This window comes from Lycorma delicatula, chromosome 7, assembly GCF_047948215.1.
Source record: "Lycorma delicatula isolate Av1 chromosome 7, ASM4794821v1, whole genome shotgun sequence".
Classification (NCBI taxonomy): domain Eukaryota; kingdom Metazoa; phylum Arthropoda; class Insecta; order Hemiptera; family Fulgoridae; genus Lycorma; species Lycorma delicatula.
The window spans coordinates 80215471-80238820 of NC_134461.1; the positions used below are offsets into that span (position 1 = coordinate 80215471).

General features: G+C 25.7%; 1 protein-coding gene across 2 annotated transcripts in view; it reads right to left on the reverse strand.

Annotated features, from left to right (window-relative positions):
- Positions 1-5272: 5272 nt before the first annotated feature.
- The window catches only part of LOC142327571 (RNA-binding protein RO60-like), a 41336-nt gene continuing 23258 nt past the window's right edge, over positions 5273-23350 (reverse strand). For both annotated transcript variants that reach the window (XM_075370728.1, XM_075370730.1), the window contains 5 exons: positions 22199-22404; positions 20017-20140; positions 11943-12194; positions 9976-10139; positions 5273-9753 (listed from right to left, as the gene is read on the reverse strand). In XM_075370728.1, coding sequence (XP_075226843.1) covers positions 9621-9753; positions 9976-10139; positions 11943-12194; positions 20017-20140; positions 22199-22404 — 879 coding nt within the window. In that variant the 3' untranslated portion in view covers positions 5273-9620. The remainder of the gene's footprint in view (positions 9754-9975; positions 10140-11942; positions 12195-20016; positions 20141-22198; positions 22405-23350) is intronic.

Consider the following 23350-nt stretch of genomic DNA (forward strand, 5'->3'; position numbering starts at 1 on the left):
CGTCAACTTATCCTTGCAAAATTTAATTTCTACTAATAGTATTTTTCATCCATATCATATAATCTTCTTTTTATAATATTAATTCTTAAAATTTAATGTTACTCACTCATGTAGATTAATAAAGTAATTGATAAACTATAAATAAATGAAATGTTTTTCAGAATCGAAGTTTATTGCTGTTATAATTTTGAAAAATACACCTATCTGAATTGGTAGATTACTTCATTGCCCAACCACTTATTTACAAATAAAGCAAGTATTGCATCAACCAATCCAGTTCATTTTAGTAAGTTTTAGATTGATTCTTTTTTAAAAATATAATTTTACAATAACAGTTTAATAGAAATTATGCCATGTGTAATATTAAGTTTGAAGTTAAATTTTTTTCCACGCATTGTAGCAATGATAAGCAAAAGATTTATTACAAAATAATTATTTCATTTTGAAGTCCATTCAAAAACTTGTAATAATGTATCTTTTGTAATCAGTGATCACTGTTAGGACAAGAGACCCAAAAGAATAACTAAATTAAGAAGTTTAAGATTGGATTGCAGCAATAAATTTATTTGAAAATCATAGTCAATCAAAGCTAAACATACATGTGCTTGAATATTCTCATACTACAAGCACATAATTGAAATAAAAGTCTCTAAATATGTACTGCTAAAAAAAGCATTAATATTAGTTTCTAAAATACATATATTATTAAATAAAAATAAACTGAATACATGCCATCCTCCATATGGTGTCACAATTATTTATACTTAAAAATAAAACTTTCATTTAACATGTTAACTGTCAGATCACACTTAATAAAAAAATCTTCACACTGACGACCAAATATTGTAATTATGTTTTACAGGATTAACTGAATTGTTTACCACATTTAAAACTTAAAAATAACTGATTTTAATAAATACTTTTCAATATTTGTAAGCAAACATCAAGGCAAATTAATTACTGATTTTCTAAAAGAGGATAGCTAAACGATAAAAACAAGCAGATTTGAACCTAAATATGTTTGAATTTTTGTTTTCCTAAATAGAAGTTTTTGAAAAGGAGACAAGAAGTTACAATAGCAGTCAATTATTTTAATTAGGAATAGTTGTAAATAGTTCTAAAAATTAAATAAAATGTTTATTTTTTCATTTATCCCTTTTATTTTTTACAATTTTTTGTTTTTCTTTTTTATTTTAGCATTACTTTATAAAGATAGTTAATAAACATAAATTAAAAAGAAAATTTATTGATCTGAAATATGAGTATGTGAATAAATAAATACATAAAAATATTTTAAAATAAGGCAAGGAATAATGTGATTTAGGTATTTGAATATCAAATTATTTGTCCCATTAATTCTAGAACATGAAAAAATAACTTAATTTCATTCAGCCAGAAAACAATATAACTCAGTAAAACTGAAATAAGTCACTAACAAATTTTGGAATATCATAAAATATTCCCAAATAAACAAAATACTTAACATAAAACTGATAGAGTATTCATCTACAATTACATAATATACACAGTATATAATAATATTAATAACAGCATTATCTAGTAAATGGTGCTTTTTAATTAATACTTCATTACTAACATAATCAATATATTTTTTATATTCATCCAAATCTGCATGCGCCTGCTGATTAACTTACACAATCATTTTTTCATTTAAAAAGAATGAATCAAGATTAAATATACAAATCAAAGTTCATGTAATAAAAGTTCTAATATAAGTTCTATAATGTATTTTTAGTTTAGTTTTTTTATTTTATTCTCTAATTTTTTTAATGTTCTGTTTCTGAAGAAAAAAATACATAAAATCAAATAGATTTATTCCAACAAATACTATATTGGCCTGTATAAATGACAACTTAGATTTCACAAAATTGTGACTATTACACGTAATATAAATATATAATAATTCAACATGTTAATTTTTAATTTTCTTTTAATTATTTTATTTACTAATATTTCTTTATCACAGTCAATAATTGTTAAGTGAAGTGTTATCAACACTGAAAAATATAACATTACATGACAATACCTTTTATAAAATTTATTTTTGAAGTTTTAATTTGAAATGTCTGGTTTCAATGAACCACGTAAAAGGTACTTTTTTCTCTATTATCCACTAAATCAATTATAAAATGATTTTAACCAATTCGAGCAGAAAATTCTCTGCCAACCATTCATTTTCACCAACTATTAGTATTATCCTGAGAGAATTTTAACTGATGAGAATGTTCTTTCAAATGCAATATATGACAGGAGTTTAGTCATTATCCAATAACAAACCATTACTGTTACTGTTAATTCATCTACATATTAGAAGCAACATCAAGAAAAGGCTGCACTTATAAGAAAAGTCAGGTTTTGATAAACCGAAAAATACATACATTTTTAATTTTTTTGTTTCTAGTTTTTAAGTTTAAATACATCAAAATATATATTTTTAAACTTTTACAAAGAAACGTATGTTGTATACTTGTCATATACAGGACAATTAAGTAATTATAACATTTGTAAATAATAAAAATATAAACAACAATTATTCATGTTAATCATATGGTTATTAGTATATTAAATCAATTAATAATAAAAATATATAAAAATATTTTGGTCAGTAATATAAAAAGTAATATATAGTAATATTATTATATTTATTAAATAACTATCTACAAATAACTTTTATTAATGTATATATATATATATATATATATATATATTTTATTATTTATTTATGTATTTTATTTTTATATATAATTGGCTATAATTTATAATATAACTGTAAATAATCATAATTAGGATTTAAATAATAATATTTCTAATAGATCATTCAATAAGTAAACGATAAATCAAAACAACTTTGCTTATTGCATTTGTACTCGGAATCTTTTCTAAACATAAGGCTTTTACTAGTGATTTATAACTATGTCACTGTCTTAAAATCATCACCACTGCTTTGAGATATGTAGACTACAAAGATGAATAACAGATAAAAAAAACAAAATTTTAGTAAGAATCGCTCCACACTATCGTAAAAAAAATATGAATGATAAGATCACACATTTTTCCCTAACATGATTTTATATTTCACTAAAAAAAATCTTAAAACATTCATAATTATGTATCTTAACCCTTTTGTATTATTACAAAAAAAATGTACTTAATTTACAAATGCCACAGAAAAATAAAAAATTTTATTTTAATAACATATATATAATGCAGTACAAAAAAAGAGCATCATCTTAAGGCAGGAAAGCATCTTTTAATTACAGACTTTAATTCAAAAGAGTTAAGACACTTATAGTATTAATAAATATACTCGCTCACCACACATATCCACAAAAACAAAATCTATGATACTGAAAAATCTAAAGGCAGAGAGAGCAATTAGCTACTAAGCATTTATAAATAATCATTTTATAATCACTTAACATTTTTCAATCACTGTAAACAAATGTAAAAAACTATTTAATTAAAAAAAGGTATACAATTATAATAAACTATTTTGACTATCATAACAATAATATTTTTATGTGATTTTTTTAATTGAATTGATTATACATAAGCCACTAATTAATACAATATGTATATAAATATGATTATAATCACCAGAAAGCTAATATTATCAAATTAATAAATAATAATTATACAAATATTATATTATATTCATTCATTATTTGTATAATTATTACTGTCTTGTCAACGATTATCATTCTTTAATTCAATCATAACATCATTATTCTTCTTATTTGGAAGGAGATAAAGAGACCAAGTAGTACACTAGTTATAATACAACTAATTTTTCAAAAACTTAATTTTTTAAAAAATAACAAATAAAAACTGCTTAAACAAATTAAAATTACATCAAACAAAACTTCATTAATTATCCATAAAAATATTGTAGAAAAATATCAAAAGCGATTAAAACATCAAGAAATGTGAATTTTTAATTCTTTAGTATGAATGGTAGTAAAAAATTTAAAAAATATTTTGTTTAACTGAAATTACAAATTGTTCTTACACTGCCAATTAAATCATGTTATTACCTGAAACATGAAAAACGTGTATAATCCGTTGCACTTACGATTAATCTAAATAAAACTCCTCCAGTTCAATCTTGAATTAATAAAAAAATTACTACTTTGACTGACAGGTGTCTCTCTTAATATATATGGTGTCATTTCTCTCCCAATACAAACCATATATTAGAATTAATAACAAAATTAAAGCTAACCAGCTTATAAAATCTAATTAAATATAATTTAATAATATTGTTTGCCAGATAGACTGAAAGTCAGTCAGTTACCAGGTAGACTATTAGTTTACACAAATTCCTAACATATGTGGAATGTAGATATATAAGTAATGATTGAGCCGGTTACTGACAACAGTTATGTGAATTTATATAATCCCATTTTACATACAAATGAATAATTAACCAGGCAATGTCCAAATAAAACAAAAAAATAAATTTATAATATAGTAACATAGTTTACTATGTTTCATAAACATAGTTTTGAATTTTATAAGAAAACTGGGGAGGTTACCAACCTGCCAAATATACAAACAAAGATAAAACTTAAATAACATTATAATATACTATCATGCAGGATAGTTCGCCTGCTTTAATTATTTTTAACAATTTTTTAACAAGGTTACTAGATGGCAAATTTTAACAAAATTTTGAAGACTACTATTGACTAATAAGTTTATAAATAATTAGGTAAATTAACAATTCAAAAATTATTCCTGGTGAAAAAAAAAACAATTTTTAAAATTTGACCACCATACATATAAAGTATTTGTAATTCAGAATTCATGACTTTTAATCAAAAGATTTCAAAACAAACAAAAAATAATCAAATAAATGTAACTTAAATTTTTATTTAAATAACTGCTGCAAAATAATGGAAAGCTCATTTGTACAGAAAATCATACTAAACAAATCTGAAAAAAGAGAAAACCTATTTAACCAATCAAATCAAACTTAAAAATTTTTTTATTATTTAAATTTAATAAAATGGCCTTTTATTTATTTATTTAATCAGTTTGGCAGTGAAAAAACATCACATGTAAATTGATAATAATATACAGTATTTATATAATTTATAACTGTTAAGGTATATTTATTTATTTAAACTACCGCACATCATTCAATATAATAATATTTCTACACATATTTATTTACTAACAATAACATAACTTATGATTATTTTAATATATTATGTATAATTAAGTATTAAATTCTGTTAACGGTATCAATTGTAATAAAGGCAGGCTAGTGAATTTAATGACTTTTTATATTCTTTTTTTTTTATTTTTATTATTAATTAACAAATCCAACATGATATATAATACATAACTTAATATTGTTACATTACATTAATACTTGTATAAATCAAATCAAGAAATAACAATAATAAACTTAATCACAAAGATATTAGTACATTTTGTTTTTAATAAAAAAAAAAAATTCCATTATAAATTCCTACCAAACTAATAATCTTTTAAAAACAGCAACCAATTTATTTCTCACCAGCAACTACTTTTATTTTTTTTCATGTTACATCTAATACTTAACACAAAACACATTTATTTATCATTATTTTAAAATATAATGAACACTAGGTCTAACATGAAATGTTCACTTAAAACTGGTTGCCATTTTACAAAATTACATGAAATAATTGTTAGGCGTTGTCGGTTGAATAAGGTTTAAGATCTAATTCGATCTGCAAGTTATAAGATAATTCACAATAGGTGTAATGATTTTAAGTGATGCAAAACAATATTTATTCAAAGTGTTTAAATATAAATATTATAAAATTATGAATAATTACTTTGAAATTAATAGGTAATCAGTAACAACAATATAATTAACAAAAATTAAAAGCCAGCAACAAATCAATTAACATAATTATTAAAATTTAATAATAATAATAATAATTACTATTATTATTAACATAATTAATGTAAATATAAATAATATTATTTTAATAGAAAAGAAATAGTGTAGCAACAGCAGCAGAAACAGCAACAACATTATAATTACAAGTAACGACAATAATATACGCTAAGCTAACAAAACATATCAATATATACTAGGATTATAATATTCTTTTAAAGAGCATGCAGGATACACCTTATTTTTCGTATGTATCATAATTAAATGTCACACATATTATGTATCAATTATCATGCAAAATACAACATATATGTTAAAATATAAAGAATGTATATTTTAATACATTCTTTATATTACCTATTATTACAGTAATGAACTATGCTATATTCAAACACTGTTAATACATATAAAATTATTCACTCTAACCCTTTAAAAAAAAAATCTGTCTCTTTTTATTATTTACTGTGATAAATAAGATAAAACTGCTGTTAGTCTAGGCATATTGGGATCTTGAATTTTTTCAATTTCTTTTTAGCCTCCTAAGTACCAGTTACATTATTTTTAAACAATACCCGTTATAAACATCATTCTTCTGTCCCCTGACTTGGATAGGTCTCTTACAAATTATTACTAATTTTCCCTGAATGTAAAATAACTACCATCTTTATTGTTTGAAAAATAAATAAATAAATGTAATAATAAAAGCTATTATGAACAATAATTACATACCAAAACTCAGCTCAACAGGTGGGAAATAGTTAACCTTATTTATCACAGTCACGTTTTGTTATAGCTGTATATTACATACTGTAAGAAATTCATTCAAATATCATTCACTGTATAATCAGATTCCATGTCCATGATACTATTGTACTTTGGACACACTGCTCTGCCCATGAAATAAATCTTCATTAATATACTATGTACAAATACTTTTAAAATGTGAAAAAACAGATAAAATTTCTATTTTAAATTTCAAAAAATCTTTACTGATCAAAAGTTTTTGTTGAAGTCTAATTACAATATTAATTACAGAAACAAAAAAATGATTGAAATTATAAATTATAAATTTATAACAAGGTATTATTATTATTAACATAAAAATAAAACATATATTCATTTTTTAAATAAAATTAATTATGACTGGTTGGTTATTAATAACTATTATTTTTATTAATAGTTTGCTATTAACTGACTATTTTTCATTATTTTTTTACTGTCATAATAATAATTATTTATTGTTGAAAAAGTAGACTATAAAATATGTTTATCTATAATTTCATGTTTTACCTGAAAAGATGATAACTTTACATAATCATTTTATGTGTTTACAATTATACCATAAATCCAATAATAACTGTACATTATAGATGTATTATTATGTTTGTGATGTGTTCATCAAACATAGTCAAATTGGAACAACAAACAAATTTAACTATAAAATTTTAAATGTTTCCTTAAGTGTAGAAGATTACTTTCAGAAAATGAAACTCAAGACTTTTATACTAGTACATCCCTGAAAAACTGAGTACATTAATTTTCTTTGGTATATCCTACATATAGATCACAGACTGTAAATAAGAGTAATAAAAAATAACCAGTCAATTTAACATATACCAGCCTTATCATAATCCACTTTAAAATTAAACTTACATAGAGCTTTTCAGTAGGCTGCATGATCTAAGGATTAGTTTTCATGCCACTCATTGTATTGCCATCTGGTAAATTAAAAACATCAATCTGATAATCTTATTTCTCAATTTTCCTATAACAACATCTTGGGAAAGCAAACTAGCTCAATATTATAAGAAACGTAACACTATTAAAACTTTTCTTTATAAAATTCATCTGTATGTTTCAGTTTTAAAGAACAAAATTAGATCAGTGTCCCAAATTTTAATATTTCAATATAATAAAAAGTTAAGTTTAAAATATAATAAAAATTAATTTTTTTGAGTTTCAATTTGTAGAAACTAAAATGAGTTCAATGGCCATTTAAAATATGTAAGAAAATAAAGATACAAACAAAAAATATCTGTAATGTTTCAATCATAAATTGTTTAAAATGAATACATCTATGTTTTACAAAAAGAAGGATGTTGCTTCATAATTCTTGCCAGGATAAAATTAGTGAAATTTTAACTGATAAATTCCCATAATAAAGGTGGTGGTCTTTAGAAATCACATCATCAAACAATTTTTTTTTAATAATAATTTCTTTAAATAAATAAACAAATACATATTAAATGTGCAAAAACAGAAAAATAATAATACCTTGTTAACTAAAAGCATATAATTAATAATGAGTAAAATAAGTATTTCAAATATTTAAATAATAAAATGTACTAATCGTATGAAATAAAATAATTAATACAAAATATCAGCATGTTATGTAATATATTAATATACTTATATCTATCATAATAAATACTTTTATTTAATAATTAAATAAAAATAAAACAATTACCTCAAATTATTATGTGGAGAAAAAAGTAATTAATTAAATTATGCAATCCAATTAATGCATTTAAAAAAAATTATATAAAATTTAGTAAATAAAAGAAAAAACTATGCCTTATTTCTAGAATCTTGTAAATATAATAAACAAGGATAATCAAACAATAATTAATGAACCTTTTAAATTACTGGAAAACTGATACACAATAGAACAAATAGCAATTAAACAAAAATTACAATTTTTCTTTAAATATTTAAAAACACATAACACTACAAGATTACAACCATATGAAATGACAAAGCAAAGTCCCAGTGACATCTACAAAGCGTAAATGATAAAAAAAAAAATTAAAATTTATCAATTTTATTATATAAAAGAAAAATTGTATAATTTGTTTTTTAGTGATAACTTACAATGTGTTAATGTGTATCATTTAAAATACATAAAAAAACCGATAAGGATAAATCTGGCAAAAGTTATTCACAAATTCAAAAAAAAAAGTCTGTTTTAAAATAAGAGATTTTTTATATTGCTTTGAGAAATCTAGAAACAATGCAATAAAACACACTGCAAATAATATTATATTAATATTAAAAATAAGAAATATTTTACACATAATGTGCAAAAATTAACAAAATAAAAAACTATAAGCCACTTAATAATTACAAATAATTATGCCAAAATATTCTATAAACTCTTTTAAAACATTTCACCTTAACAATTATAATAAATGAAATAATTAAGGTCAGAAATAAAAATAAAAATTCCAGCTAAGAAATATGACTTACAGGTGATGATTAAAACAGAAAAATAAAATAATTGATAATGGTAAAAAAAATATTTGATAAAGTTAAAAAGGGTAAGAGTGAAATATGATGTCATGAACATCATCAGACATCATTCAATCAATCTGATATTATCATACATTACTGGTTATTACTATCTTAACTCATTATCATCATGGTCATTATCATCATCATCCTTACCATTGTAATCATCATCAGGTCATTATAATCGTATTATTTGGCCAGACAGAAGAATCGTGTCAGTATGTTTTTTTTTTATTATTTTCTTTTAATATACATATTATTTTTTTTATATTAGAACATTGGCTTTTAATGTTTTCTTTTTTAAATAGATCACAGGAACTGTTGCTTTTGTTGTCATTGTGTGCATTTATATAAATAAATATATATTTCACAGTGCAGTGCAAATACACATTTAACATATGCATCAATGTAAATGCATTTAAAAGGCGCCTCTAGAGAATCCTTCAATAACCCGAGGTGTATGTTCATCAAATCCAAATATGCAAAGTTGTCCGTTACCTTGAACTTCTCTACTTCTTTTACATGGACCATTTAAACTGCATGTTATTATTCTGGAAAATAACAAAAACATTAATAATTATGTGTATAATACATTTTTTGCAAATGTTTATTTTTAGTAGTATTTTGTAATAGTATTTTTTCAACAATAAAAATTCGATTTTTTTTCTTAATTTCAATATTTTAAAAAAGCTTCTTTTTCAATAATGTTTCTTAACAAAGGAAACAAAAAAAGAAGATTCATAATTCAGACTGGCTATATAAAATATACATACTTAGTATTTGGCAGCTGCATTGTTCTTCGGTAACGCATTAATTCAGATCCAACACGATCTACTTGAAGTGTATTATCACCCAAAATAATGAATACATCGATTAACTTCTTATTTGCTTCTGCCCAACTGAATACACTATGGACAAGTGGAGGCACTACTGATACCTTAAAAGAAAACAAAACAAATCAGTTGTAGTAGTAGTTGTACATTATTTGAAATAATATACTTGGTTAAATTATGCAAATATATTTGACTAAGGTTCTTTTTCTATTTACTCTTCTAATATTAACTACTCCATCTCCTATAAAACAAAAATGTTAAGAGTTCCCTATCTTAAAATAAGTTGTGTAAGTTGAACAATAAAAAGTACAATCTAAAATGCAAGATTCAAAATTAAAAAACTCCATAAATTAACTGAAAAAAATCTAATTGTAGTTTTTTCTGATGTAATTTTTGTACAATAATGCAATCATTAAAACATAGATGAACATAAAAATTATGAAACTTTCTTAAAAAATATAATATAGAAACTTTCCAGCAATGAAAAATATTTGTATGCAGGCTGTAAAAAACAACCGTTTGAAAACTTTCAGTCAATAATCTAGAACTAAACAGATTAAATTAAAGAATTCTGATAGGTCAATAACATCCATCACTATTCTTGGTGGATTATATATGTAATTACATTCTAAAAAATATTTTATGATTAAGCTCAGAATGGGCCATGATGTAAAAAACACATTTTAATGCAGAACAGTGACCTTTTTTAATAATTGCTACATAATGAATTAAAATTCAGAATTGTAGAAGAGAGAATTTTAAGAATTTTCCTCTGTTTATTATAACAGAAAAATCTGAAGCTGCTTTGATTATCACTTCCTAAACATATCTCATTCTACCTCATCTCAGTACCTTCTACATTAGATAGGTATTTCACAAGGATTTCAGTAAAAGATAGGAGATCTAAAATGTTTAGAGAATAATTTTTTAACTTTATATTAGACACCTCCAACAACTAGTTACTGGAATGAAATGATAATCCCACAAAGTTTACTAGACTAAATAAAAATTTTTCGATTAAAAAACTACACACAAATTTTATACAATATTGTTCTTAGCAGCCATGGGTGCACAACAAGCTAGATAAAACAGCAGATCTGAAAGAAAATTATGGTTATAGTCTCTAAAATTATTCAGTGTACCTTTAAAAGTGACTCTAATTCATCTGAACTTTTCACGACCTTGAAGGTTCCTCTTATATAAAGACAGTGGTTCAGCATAAAACTGAAAGATATCCATACACTAGAACTTACTGGATATAGATCAGTAGAGTCTACATCTTGATAAGACTGCTAGTCTTTAGCAACACTACAATAATCACCAGTCTACTGGAAGGTATAGGAGCACCCTTGACACCACCACATCTAGTAGATGTAGCTCAAGTATCACTGTGTAATAGTATTAAGCTATACTTCTCCTCATAATGCACAACACAATATGTGTTTTAGTCCATCAGTCCCTTCACCTGGTAATCAAGGAAGGAAGGAAGGAAGGACTTGATCCAGAGCCAACTTTAGATGCAGGGACACAACCTGATCATATTGCTGACACTAAAATCCAGTTGACACAAGAGAAGACACAGCTACCACAGTGATAAGGAGACACAGAGAAGGGCTGTCTGCAGAAATAAGATAGTAACCAGATTACAGAAAGAGTAGCAAAGATTAGTTAATGACAAGCAAAACTGAGAGCACCACAATAAGGTTGAATGGACAAACACAAACACAACAAAATGAAACTGCTGATGTTCTCATAAATTGTGTAACAATAACTAAACTAAATTATAAAATGAGAAAATTCTTAGAAGTTAAAACAAATACACAAATACCAGAAACCAATATATCAGAGCTTACCAGACACTAATAAAAAAAAAAACCTGACCAACATTTCATTAAAGATATACTTACACCACGCGCTTTGACTTTTGAAGTAAGTTCCATGATAGATGACTCTTTAGCAATACTTATAGGAGAAAAATGACTTTGAGGGGCAACAAAAGAGCCAAATACAACGTCACGTTCGGCACTAATTAGATTTAAAGCGACAAGTACTGCAGCTTCACCAAGTGTTACATATCGTGAATGCCAACAACGGTTAACCCACAATTTATCTCTTCCATCCATAGCAACCAAATATCGTAAACCTGTTGGTACCAACATCTACACAGAAAAACAAAAAGAAAAGAATAAATCTCTTAAAATTTTAATAACTTTATTTCAAAAAATAATACTAAATGATACAAAAAATATAAACACAAATGACTTAACTTTATTGAAAATTAAAGAACACTATTAACAATACGTAAAACAACAGAGCGAATCACAATTAATTCATAATACAAATTATGAAGTAAAAGAGGTTAATATATCATTAAAGTAACAATATAAACAAACTTAACCATTTCATAGTAATATGGAAGAACATGTCTGCACTGAAACAATCTCAGCATATTCATTAATATCACCGTCAGACGTTGCTTAATATAACATATGTGTACAGATGTGGTCAAATTTTTTTCCCAAGTAGAAGATGAATTTTGTATAAAGATCAAATAGACATCAGTAAGGACGTTATTTAAGAATATTAAAAGTTATAATATGTCGAGTATTCTACCTTTTTTCAACCATTGAAATTCCAGCTTTTCAGTTTTCAGTTTATTAATGTTGTTTATATGAAAATATGATTACGTTTTTAGTTTTTTAAGTTTAATCATTTTTACACAGTAATTATCTTGAATTTAATTATTTTGTGTTTACTATTAAAAATAACAAAATTTTATTATATGTTTTTATTGTAGTTTATGTGTACAAAACAAATAATAATTTATTTAGTAACATAGTGCTAATTACATACAGAATTACTTTATTTTTCTTTATTAATAGCATTAATACATAATTATAAGAATTTTTATATTTTTTCTTTTCTTTATATTACATTTTGTTTGACTATGTGAATTTTGCTGTTAGCACAACATTGGAAGAAACTACTTGCCTGAGTAAGTTTTATAAATAAAAGACTTCCTTCTACTTGTAATCAGGCCTACCCAATAGTGATATTAGACCCTGTTTCTTTTTTGGAGTCATACGTTTGTTTTTGACTGGTTTGATGCTATTCTCCATTCCTTTATGTTCTATGCTAATCTTCTAACCTTAACATATTTATTAAATCTTACATCTTTAATTATATGTTTTATATAAATCTATCTTTGTCTTCCTTCAAAGTTTTTTACCTTATACCAATCCCCTAATTAAACTTAATATCACCTAAGTCTTAATATCTGCTGACCTAGTTTATTTCTTTATAAGATTCTGCAAAGATTTCCTCTTCTCTCTTATTCAACTTAAGATGGTACAATATTTTTTCCTAATTGTTACAATATCACAATTTCATAATGTAATAACTTCAATTTATTCCTAAAACCTTCTCACTTTTTTCAGTACTATTAATAAATTATTTGTAGCTTTTGTATACTAATAAAATGTTTTTATTAACCGTACATTACAGTTAGAGCTTCTGCATTATGGAAAAAGAGGAGTGGACTTTAAATCTGGTCTATAAAATAAGTCTCCAATTCTAACAACTCAAAATCAAGTAATGATATGTCACTACTGTCATACAATTTACCACAAGGAACAATTTTATTGCCTACTTTCTTCCTATTAAATGTTAAGACTTAGACTTGATAACACAGATTTTTTTTCATACTAGTCTTAATTTTTTCAGAAACAACCTGGAACAAACAGTTTCCAATGTCAATTTTCTTAAAAAATGGTTGTATTATATAGTTCTCTAAGCCTAAACGAATTAAAAAATTAATTATATGACTCATTCTATATACATATATAGTGAAACTTCCCTTAACGCACATTTCGCAATAACAGACTCCTGTTAATACCAGACACTTTTAGATTCCCCGGTAGTTTTATAATGATATTACAAGAATAAAATTCTTCTCAATAACGTATGCAGACAATGAATTTTTCTATAAAAACTGTTCAATCAGTTATGAAAAATGGACAGTAGGAATAAAAACTGTAATTTTCCTTGTTTTATTTCTTATTCAGTGTGACTTATTTGTTTATCTGTTGTAAATTACACTTCCTCTCTAGATGTTGATGTTATAATTTCAATCAATTCATCATCCAGTGTGTTAATTATCAGTTGCTGTGCAAGTTTATAGTGTACATTAAACACGTGTAATATTTTTGTGAACACGTGTAATACAGTATAGTACTGTATTTTTTCTTGTAGTGCATTCTCAATATGTACATTTACTGTACATTCAATTTTGTGCATTTTATAAAAATCATTACAACCATCATTAACATAAATTAAAATATCTCAAAATTGTGAACATTTGACATTAAAAGTTAAGGTAGCAGTTATAAATGTCTACAAAAAATAAAAACTCAGTGTGCATGATATGGCAAAACATTTTGATGTCGAGAAAACTCAGATAAGTGATATCTTAAAAAGCAAACTTGATATCCTAAGATCTTGTACTGAAAATGACAATCAGTTAAGCAAACTTGCATTTCCTAAAACGCCAGCCCTAGCAGTTGACAATTTGAGTTATGAGTGGTTTTGCAGGGCTTGTGCTAATAGCATTCCAGTCTCTGGAACTTTGATACATGAGAAAGCCTTAGAAATTGCTAAAGAACTCAGTTACAGTGAGTTTAAACCATCAGGAAGTTAGATAAATTCCGAATTAGACATAACATTTCATTTAAAAATTTTGTGGTGATGCTTGTGCCATAGATGAGAAGAATTTGGTGTCTGAGTGTAAGGAAAAGTTAAATGAAATATGTCCAAGTTATAATGAAAGAAACATTTTTAATTGTGATAAGACTGGTCTTTTTTTAGGCTTTGCCCAGTGAGTCAATGTGTTTGAAAAAGGAAAAATGTACAGGGAGAAGATATCAAAAGAAGGACTGACTATTGTTAAGTTGGCTATGAATATGTCAGGTGAATTTTAAAAACCACTAATAATCTGCAAAGCTACAATGTTTTAACGGCATGAATATAAATTCATTAGAAACTGAATGGTTTTCAAATAAAAAATCTTGGATGACTAGGGACACAAAGATGGATTAATTGTTAAGTTTTGATTGTAAAATGGGAAGGCAAAGTAGGAAAGTCACACAATTATTGGACAAGCAAAATCCCACCCTAACATTAACTTAGAAAATGTAAAATTGATATTTCTTCCCCTAAATACTACTGCAGTATGTCAACTGCTTGACCAGCAGATCATTCAGAACTTTAAAATCCAATACAGAAAAAAGGCGTAACGTTACTTATTGTCAACAAAGTTACGGATGGTGAGCTTTCTAAAAGCAGTAGTGTACTGGATGCAGTTTATGGATTTGTATGGCTAAAAAGTAGGTTACTACTATGACAGAGAGAAATTGTTTCATAAAAGCTGGTATTAAACCTCCAAAAACTAATTTCAATTCTTACATTAAAAATCTTATTAAACCAAATGAAAATTCTGTGGAACAAAGTGAATTACAAAAAGTTAGAAAATACAAAAGGCACCCGATGATGCACTCAACAAAGAGAAGGAAACAACTGACATCGTGATCTTGTTGCTGCCTCAGACTTGACTACTTCAAAAACAAACAACAATGACTATGATGATGATGATGATGACAATGAACCCAGATTTACCACAAGTAGGAAAGCACGAAAAGAGGTTAGAAAATGAAATCAGTATTTCTTACAAAAAGGACTACCGAAGCATCAGGTAATAAACCTTATTTTTAATATCAGGTTATTTTTTAATATCAGGTGTGCAGTTGCTTATTAAAAAAAATATGTACCAGGACTTAGTTCAAACTAAAATAGATAGCTATTTTAAACCATCTACGTATAAATAAATTGTACATATCCTTATTCGATTTTTATTTTATTTTTACATTATTTTTTGTACATGTATTTTGATTAATATTCTTGTATACTGTAGCTTCTTTGATTAATATTTTTGTAGCTTACATTATTTTTATTACATTTTAATATTTTACAGTAATTTTATTCTCTTATTTTATTGAACGATTACAGTAGTACAGTTATTTTTTTATTCAAATATGAACATAGAGGACAATGTTTTATTTTCAGAAAAAACAATAAAAAAAATTGAATTTTACAATGTCATTTTAATAAACAATGTAAAATTTAATTTTTTTTTTAATTACAACTATCTTTTTTTAATTTTAATTTACATAAAATAAATACACAATACTCTTGTTCTACTCAAAATGTTTTTTGTTTTTTTTCGGTACAATAACTCAACATAATACTGTATTTACATTTTTCTGAATAGTGGATGCCTCTAAATAATGGAAAGATGTTGTCCTTGAACCGTGTTTGAAACTGGCAAATTTTACTGTATATGAAAGGTCAACCAAACATGAATAAGAAACTCCATATGAATTATAATATTTTAATTATTGATAGACTTAATATCAAACCTTAGGGTAAGTTAAAATAAATACCTGTTTCATTCTGGACAAGAACCTTAAAGACAAATGAAACTTTTTCTAAAAGAATACAAATAACTTTTCAATATATTTTTACATAATTGTTACCAATATTATAATTAGTTGCTAAAGTAAATGATTTTCTCATTTATGTCTTCATAAGTTTGCTATATGTTAATAAATACGTCAGCTTATATTTCAGAGCATTATATATATACAGTACATTATAGATAGTGCACAGAGCACAATTACGTTCAAAATCACATAATACAATTCTTAATCAATGAGATAATACATTTTTTTTAAATATAAACTTTATTTTCTGCCAATCATGAAAAGGTTTATCATTAACACCAAATTTAGGCACCCACTTAGCATTATTTGTATTTTCAAAAATTGACAATTTTTTAATCATTTCAATAACTGCATTTCTATAATTTTACTGTAAATTCCATTTATCGAAACAATCTTACCAATAATTCAGACTAGAGATATACAGTGAATCTCTTTAATCCTTCAAAAATTCTTTCTAATGAAATTTAACTTGTACACCGCAACTTATGGTAAACAAAAAAAAGATGCTGCTACTACTAGAAATTTCCTTAAACATCACAAGAAAATAAAAGAATTTATATAACTAAATTTGGTACTTTTTTATTTTCAATCCCTATCTTTCTTAGAATTAATTATATACGCATTTTTATTTAATTAACACTGGCTAAATTTTTTTAAATGTAATCTCTATTGCAATAGATTAGATTTCCAGCATTTTGTTCAAAGATGCTGCATGTTCAATTTTCAAATCTAAGAGGTATTTTTTTACTTAGAAAATATTCATGCATGCATGGTTGTCCAAATGTAAACAGATACTAATGTAATTATACTACAATTAAAAATAATTTTTTTAGATGGCACTAAAATCTATACCATGAAATATATTGTGAACAAAATAATGTAACAATTTTGGTTCTGGATAAAAATGGTAAACTCCATCTCTAAAACCTGATGACTCTGTGTTAATGTTGAACAGCTCAAAGTATCATTCTAGAAATTGAAACATTTTTGATTAATTTATATAATAACTCTTGAGATCTCTAGATATCTTCTGCAATTTTCTTGATTCTGTATTATATAAAAAAGAAGGGTTTTTTTTTTGTTTGGGATAAACAAAATCCTGGCAATCAGATTTTTACCTATGTTTCTTGGCATAACTGAGATTTGTAATATATTTCATCTCAAATAATCTTGAAAAACTGCTAAAAACTATTAAAAAACACGTTAAAAAGATAATGTTTTACTGCCTCCGTACGCAGAATATTGATTATCCACTACACAGCAGACATAATTGCACTCAAGCAACAACTTTTTACATAGTATATTGGTTCTCTGCTAGGTGGCAGACATGATGCACTAGATTCAATCTACTTACTCATGAGAATGTAAGCTGCCGATAATTGTTAAATTGTTATTGAATAACTGACAATTTTAATTCACTTCTTTGATATATGTATAGTAGTTTAGTTAATGAAGTTGTATTAGTTTTCTCAGGTACTATGATATATTGTTTTTGTGATAGGCAATAAATATTTGATTATTCAAATTTATAAAATTAGATACATAAAGTTAATAAATAATAATAAGTAAATAAAAATACGGATATAAAATATCTATGCTTAGAATTAAGTTAAACAATCTGTAAATTAATTGACAACAGACTATTTCTAGCAGAAGAAAGCGTAAAGTAAAGCTGTGTTTTTAACATGAAGGGAGTCATGTGCAGCTGCCTGGAGTTGTGTGAAGTCACCCAGCGCATCACCACTGGTCTGCTCTGTACCAACAGCAGCTAAAATAAAAATATGACCACATACGACAAATAAACCTATGCATCATCATTTTTATCCAGAATGATTTTGGGGTGTTCAGTGACAAATATTTGATCAAATTTATTTATCAATCTATTTTGCGGTATTTGTTGAGTTCTTTTTTCTAAAATCATGCCGAGACAGAAAAGATGTAATATTGGTAGAAAATCTACAAACACAAGGCGAATGTCTACATTGCGTTTACATGAGACTACGGAAGAGCATGAGGATCTCTTTTACAATGCTATATAATATAGGAAAGCCACCTTAAAGTTCAGATCTGCTTTTGAATATGATCTTCATTTGGACAATATTAAAAGTAAAGACTTAAAAAATTGATGCAATGATTAAAATATGTAATCATTGTTTTGCAAAAAAATGGAAAGATGAAGCATCTGACAAGTGTTGTTCTGGTGGGAAAGCTTCAATACCTACACTTTATAAGCTACCAGAACCAATCAACAGTTCAGTTTTAGGATCTAATCCTTTGTCAAAACATTTTCTCAATAATGTTGAAAAATACAACACTTTATTTTAGATGACTTGTTTCAGTGTTAAACAAATTGCAGTAGGGAATTTTATGCCTGCATTTAAAATTCAAGGTCAAGTTTACCATCGCATAGGAAGTTTATTGCCAGCACCTGGTGTCAATCACCAATTTTTACAAATTCACTTCCTTTCTGATACTGATCAAACTGCTCTTCATACTAGTATTGTTCCAAACTTGAAGAAGGAACTAATAACAGCACTCCAGCAAGTTTTGCTGGAACATAATTATTTGATCAAACAGTTTAAATGCAATATAGACAACACAACTTTGGGTAACATGAAAGATTTTAAATTAATAATTTTTTACGGTTTTTTAATTCCAATTTTTTACGGGGTGCAAAGGTATACAGCGCTGTGGCTCAACCAACACAGCCACTGCCACCAAAACTGTATATGTGACTGGCTGCACCTATCTTACGTTACTTGACTAAAGAACATAAAATAAAAGAATTGACAACTACAATGAAACGCAAGCAATCAATACAGGCGAAGCTGCGATGGGAAGGTAGTGTTAAAATACAAGTGGTCTGACATAGCCTTGAACCACCAATGTAGGAAGATAAACACAAACCATCTGTACTATCCTGACACATAACCGAAGGGCATAAAGGATAGAACTCTGGCCAGATCCAAGAATAATAAACCAGTTAAAAGTCAGCAAATCATTTTACTTGTATAAGACTTATACAATAATGTACCTTTGATTAGTGTTTATACAAACAAAATTTTATACAGAAAGATTAGTGGGAAATATAATACAAAATGAATTTAAAAACTTATTAAAGTGCAATAAAAAAAAATTCTTAGATGTTTCTTAAAAAAGTCTGAATACTGAACTAACAATTCACAGTATAGACTTATAAAAAGTAATTTGATACACCGTAATAAATAATAATACATCTAATAAGTATTAGAAGGCACTTATTAATAATACAAAAAAATAATAAAATAATTTTGTTTTTGAAGAACAAGCACTATGACATATAAAAAATAAGAGGTACTGGAATGGAAATATACCTAAAAGTAATACTTATGAAAAAAAAAATTAAGCAAATAAATTTAATTAAAAATAAATAATTCTGTAAACAGACCTTAAATGAGGACTTGAAAAGTTTATGAATAGCGTCAACAATAATCGGATTCGTTTTAGGGGCAGCAGCTGATTTCTTCGTGGCCCATTCACGATTTAATTTCACTGCTAATGCAACTTTCTCTCTGAGAAAAACATTCATAAAGGAAACCAATCAATAAAATATCATCAAATAAATTTTAACAATATCTAAATTTAATATTTATTGAAAATACTTATAATAATAGTAAATAAGCAAAATTAAGTGGATTAATTTTCTTTTATACTTTTTTTTCCACTTAAATACAGTTCCCTGTGTTACAATATAGATTACTCAATATCCTATGAACTAGTTTCATGTTGAACCTAATCACTTTCTCAGCAACTGCAGTACGCATATATCTCAGATTTTGTAGTTTACTTCGACTGATGTAATTTTTTAAAAAATATATATATATTTCAATGTCATTTTTTAAGTCTAATCCCTTATGAAAACAATTATAATACAAAACCTCTATCACAATCTCTTATTTCTGAACTTAGTACTTATATATTTTTATTATAAGCACAAAAAAATATTCTAACAAAATATCTTGATTTTTTCCTGATATTAGTGCAATGTAAACCATAATATTTAGTACATAATCAAGAATTCAGATATATTTAATTTAATATTACCCAAATTAATGAATTCATCTTACCAGTAAAAATTAATGAAAGATATTCATTCTTACCTTAATGATACATTCTCACTTTCCTATCAGTTCTTTCATAAAAATTTATCAAGTTTTCAAAAGTATATGAGTTAAGAATAATAAAATAAGGTACAAGATTTATACATTTATGAAAGAGCTGATATGGAAAATACCTCCAAAATACATTCTTCAAAATAAAATACTTATATTCATCATTAAGGCTAAGATATAAACATTCTTAACCTCTGGAGACTTTAATTGCTTAAGTGAATCCATTACTTTAAAAAATAATATTACCAAATAAAAAGCTTTGGCATTCAAGTGGAATAATAGTAAATATGGCATTAGCTTTGCTAAAAAGAAAAGTATAGTACAAAATTACATTTATTCTACAAGCTTTAGACACATTATTAAAAATAAAAATATGTACTTTAACAGTAATTTTTTTGAGCTATTGTTATCACTCACTACAATGAACTTTTACTGTACCATTATCTGTCCTTTACTTTCTTATAGGATTCTTCAGATTATAGAGATACTAACATTGGTTGTCAATTTCTGCCTTCATCTCCCACGTTTAAAAGAATTCCACTTTAATTTTTTGTCATATCATAATATCATATGATATTATGGAGATCCTTATCAGACGGTCCTTTTTACTTCCTTGTACAAAGTAAAGGAAGTATTGTGATCGGGAAAAATTTTGGTTTCCAGATTTCAATGGAAATGCCCATTTTAACCATCCCTGAAACCATTTTGCCTAGTTTTGACATATGTATGTATGTATTTAGTATTATAAGCCACCAGATACACACATATAAAGCAAGAATGATCTTACCTTCAATCTAATAAGGCCTTTTCAAATCCTACAGATTCATCATCAGTTATTAAAATATCACAATTATCATTAGCATTAAGCTACTTCGTCAACCAAGTCATGACTGATTAAAACTATTAGTCAGATGTTAAAATTTTATTCTACAGGCCTATCAATTTAAACAGATCATCCTGCTCAAAATGTACCTGGTGGTTCAGTAAATTGAAGCTTTTATAATTATAAATATAATATTTCTCCAAGTGCTCCAGTTTATTTTTAACATTACAAATTTCTAATATTTTAAAGTTATTTACTAAATCTGTAAATTTTATGTCCATTTGAAATCAAGTGATTTGCCACATTTGAAAAAATGTTTTATTTATTTTTAAATGCTCTTAGATGTTTCAAAAATCTTGTTTAAAAGATCTATCAGTTTTACATATATATATGGCATCACAGACTATGCATTTCATTTTATATATACCACTTAAGTTGGCAGTTTGGCAAGTTGACAGAGCCACTATGATTTTGGCTTCTACTTTCTCTTCTAACCCAGTTTATTTTTTTTTTCTATTTTAAACAGTGAAGAACAAGGTAAATAAACAAGGAACTTTATTTAGTTTAATTATTTGCAATAATTAATTACAATAAAAAATATTTTATACAGAAATAATAAAAAAACATTAACATACTTAGCACTGAGTTCATATGTACGGAGTTCAATAAAGACACGGGCTGGCTGAATACCAGATTCAACAACTGCTGTAGGATTATTCAATGCATCATAGTATCTACGTACGAGAGGCGTATTACCTTTAAGTAAGCCACGGATGGATAAAGTTTGCAAACAATCCAGCAGTTTATTGGGTGTCATAGTTGGAATAAGTGATAGCCAAATCTATAAAAACAAAAATCTAATTAATAAATAAATAAACGTGCTATTTTAAAGGTAGCAAAATCATATAACAAAAGTTAAATTAGTACTTTTAGCATTCCTTCTAATATAAAATGCAATTATTACGCATGTAGGGTGCTGCAATATAATCACACATTGGGCACTAATGTGACACCCAAAATGGCACAGCTATTCCCAAATAATAAGTATGCCATAACAAGCTAACTAATGAAAATAAAGAGTGAAGTGGTTACTGATTGTCAGGGAAATTAGTTGTGTTTTTCATAAGATTTCAAATTTGATTACATATAATTTCTGTACCAATAACAGGGCTGATATTTCTATCAGGATAAGTACAATCAGTTAAGTATAATCACTTTATTATATAACGTTTCAATACAATTTCAAATCAAAATTATTGTTGGAATCACTTTAAAAAAAATTTTTTTTAATTCTCATTTTCACTTTATGAGACATTAGAAACTTTGAGGTAGGAATTTATAATCAATAATAAATATATACAGGGACTGAATGCTAGAGCAGACTAATATGTTTAGGTAACCAGTAAAGTGATTCAGTAGTCATGGCCAATGAACAAAATATATATTTTAAAAAAATCACTTTTTATTCTGGGATGTTTAGATCCACAGAAAGCTATAAATAACATTTTTAATTAATCACATTATTTTCTCTCTTCTATAAATATTGCACAGAAAAAAAAGTGTGCAAAAGTCATTAAATTGTTAATAAAAACGAAAAATATTAATACAAAATTGTAAAACATGTAGAACACATAATTTAGGTTATCATTCAAGATGGCCTATATTTCATCTACTTCTTTATTACAAACTATTCAGCACTAAATGTCTAATCTTACCAGAACATCTGTCAAATATTCACTATCCAGCATTTGTATTTTCATTTACCCTTACAGTAATTATCCAATGTT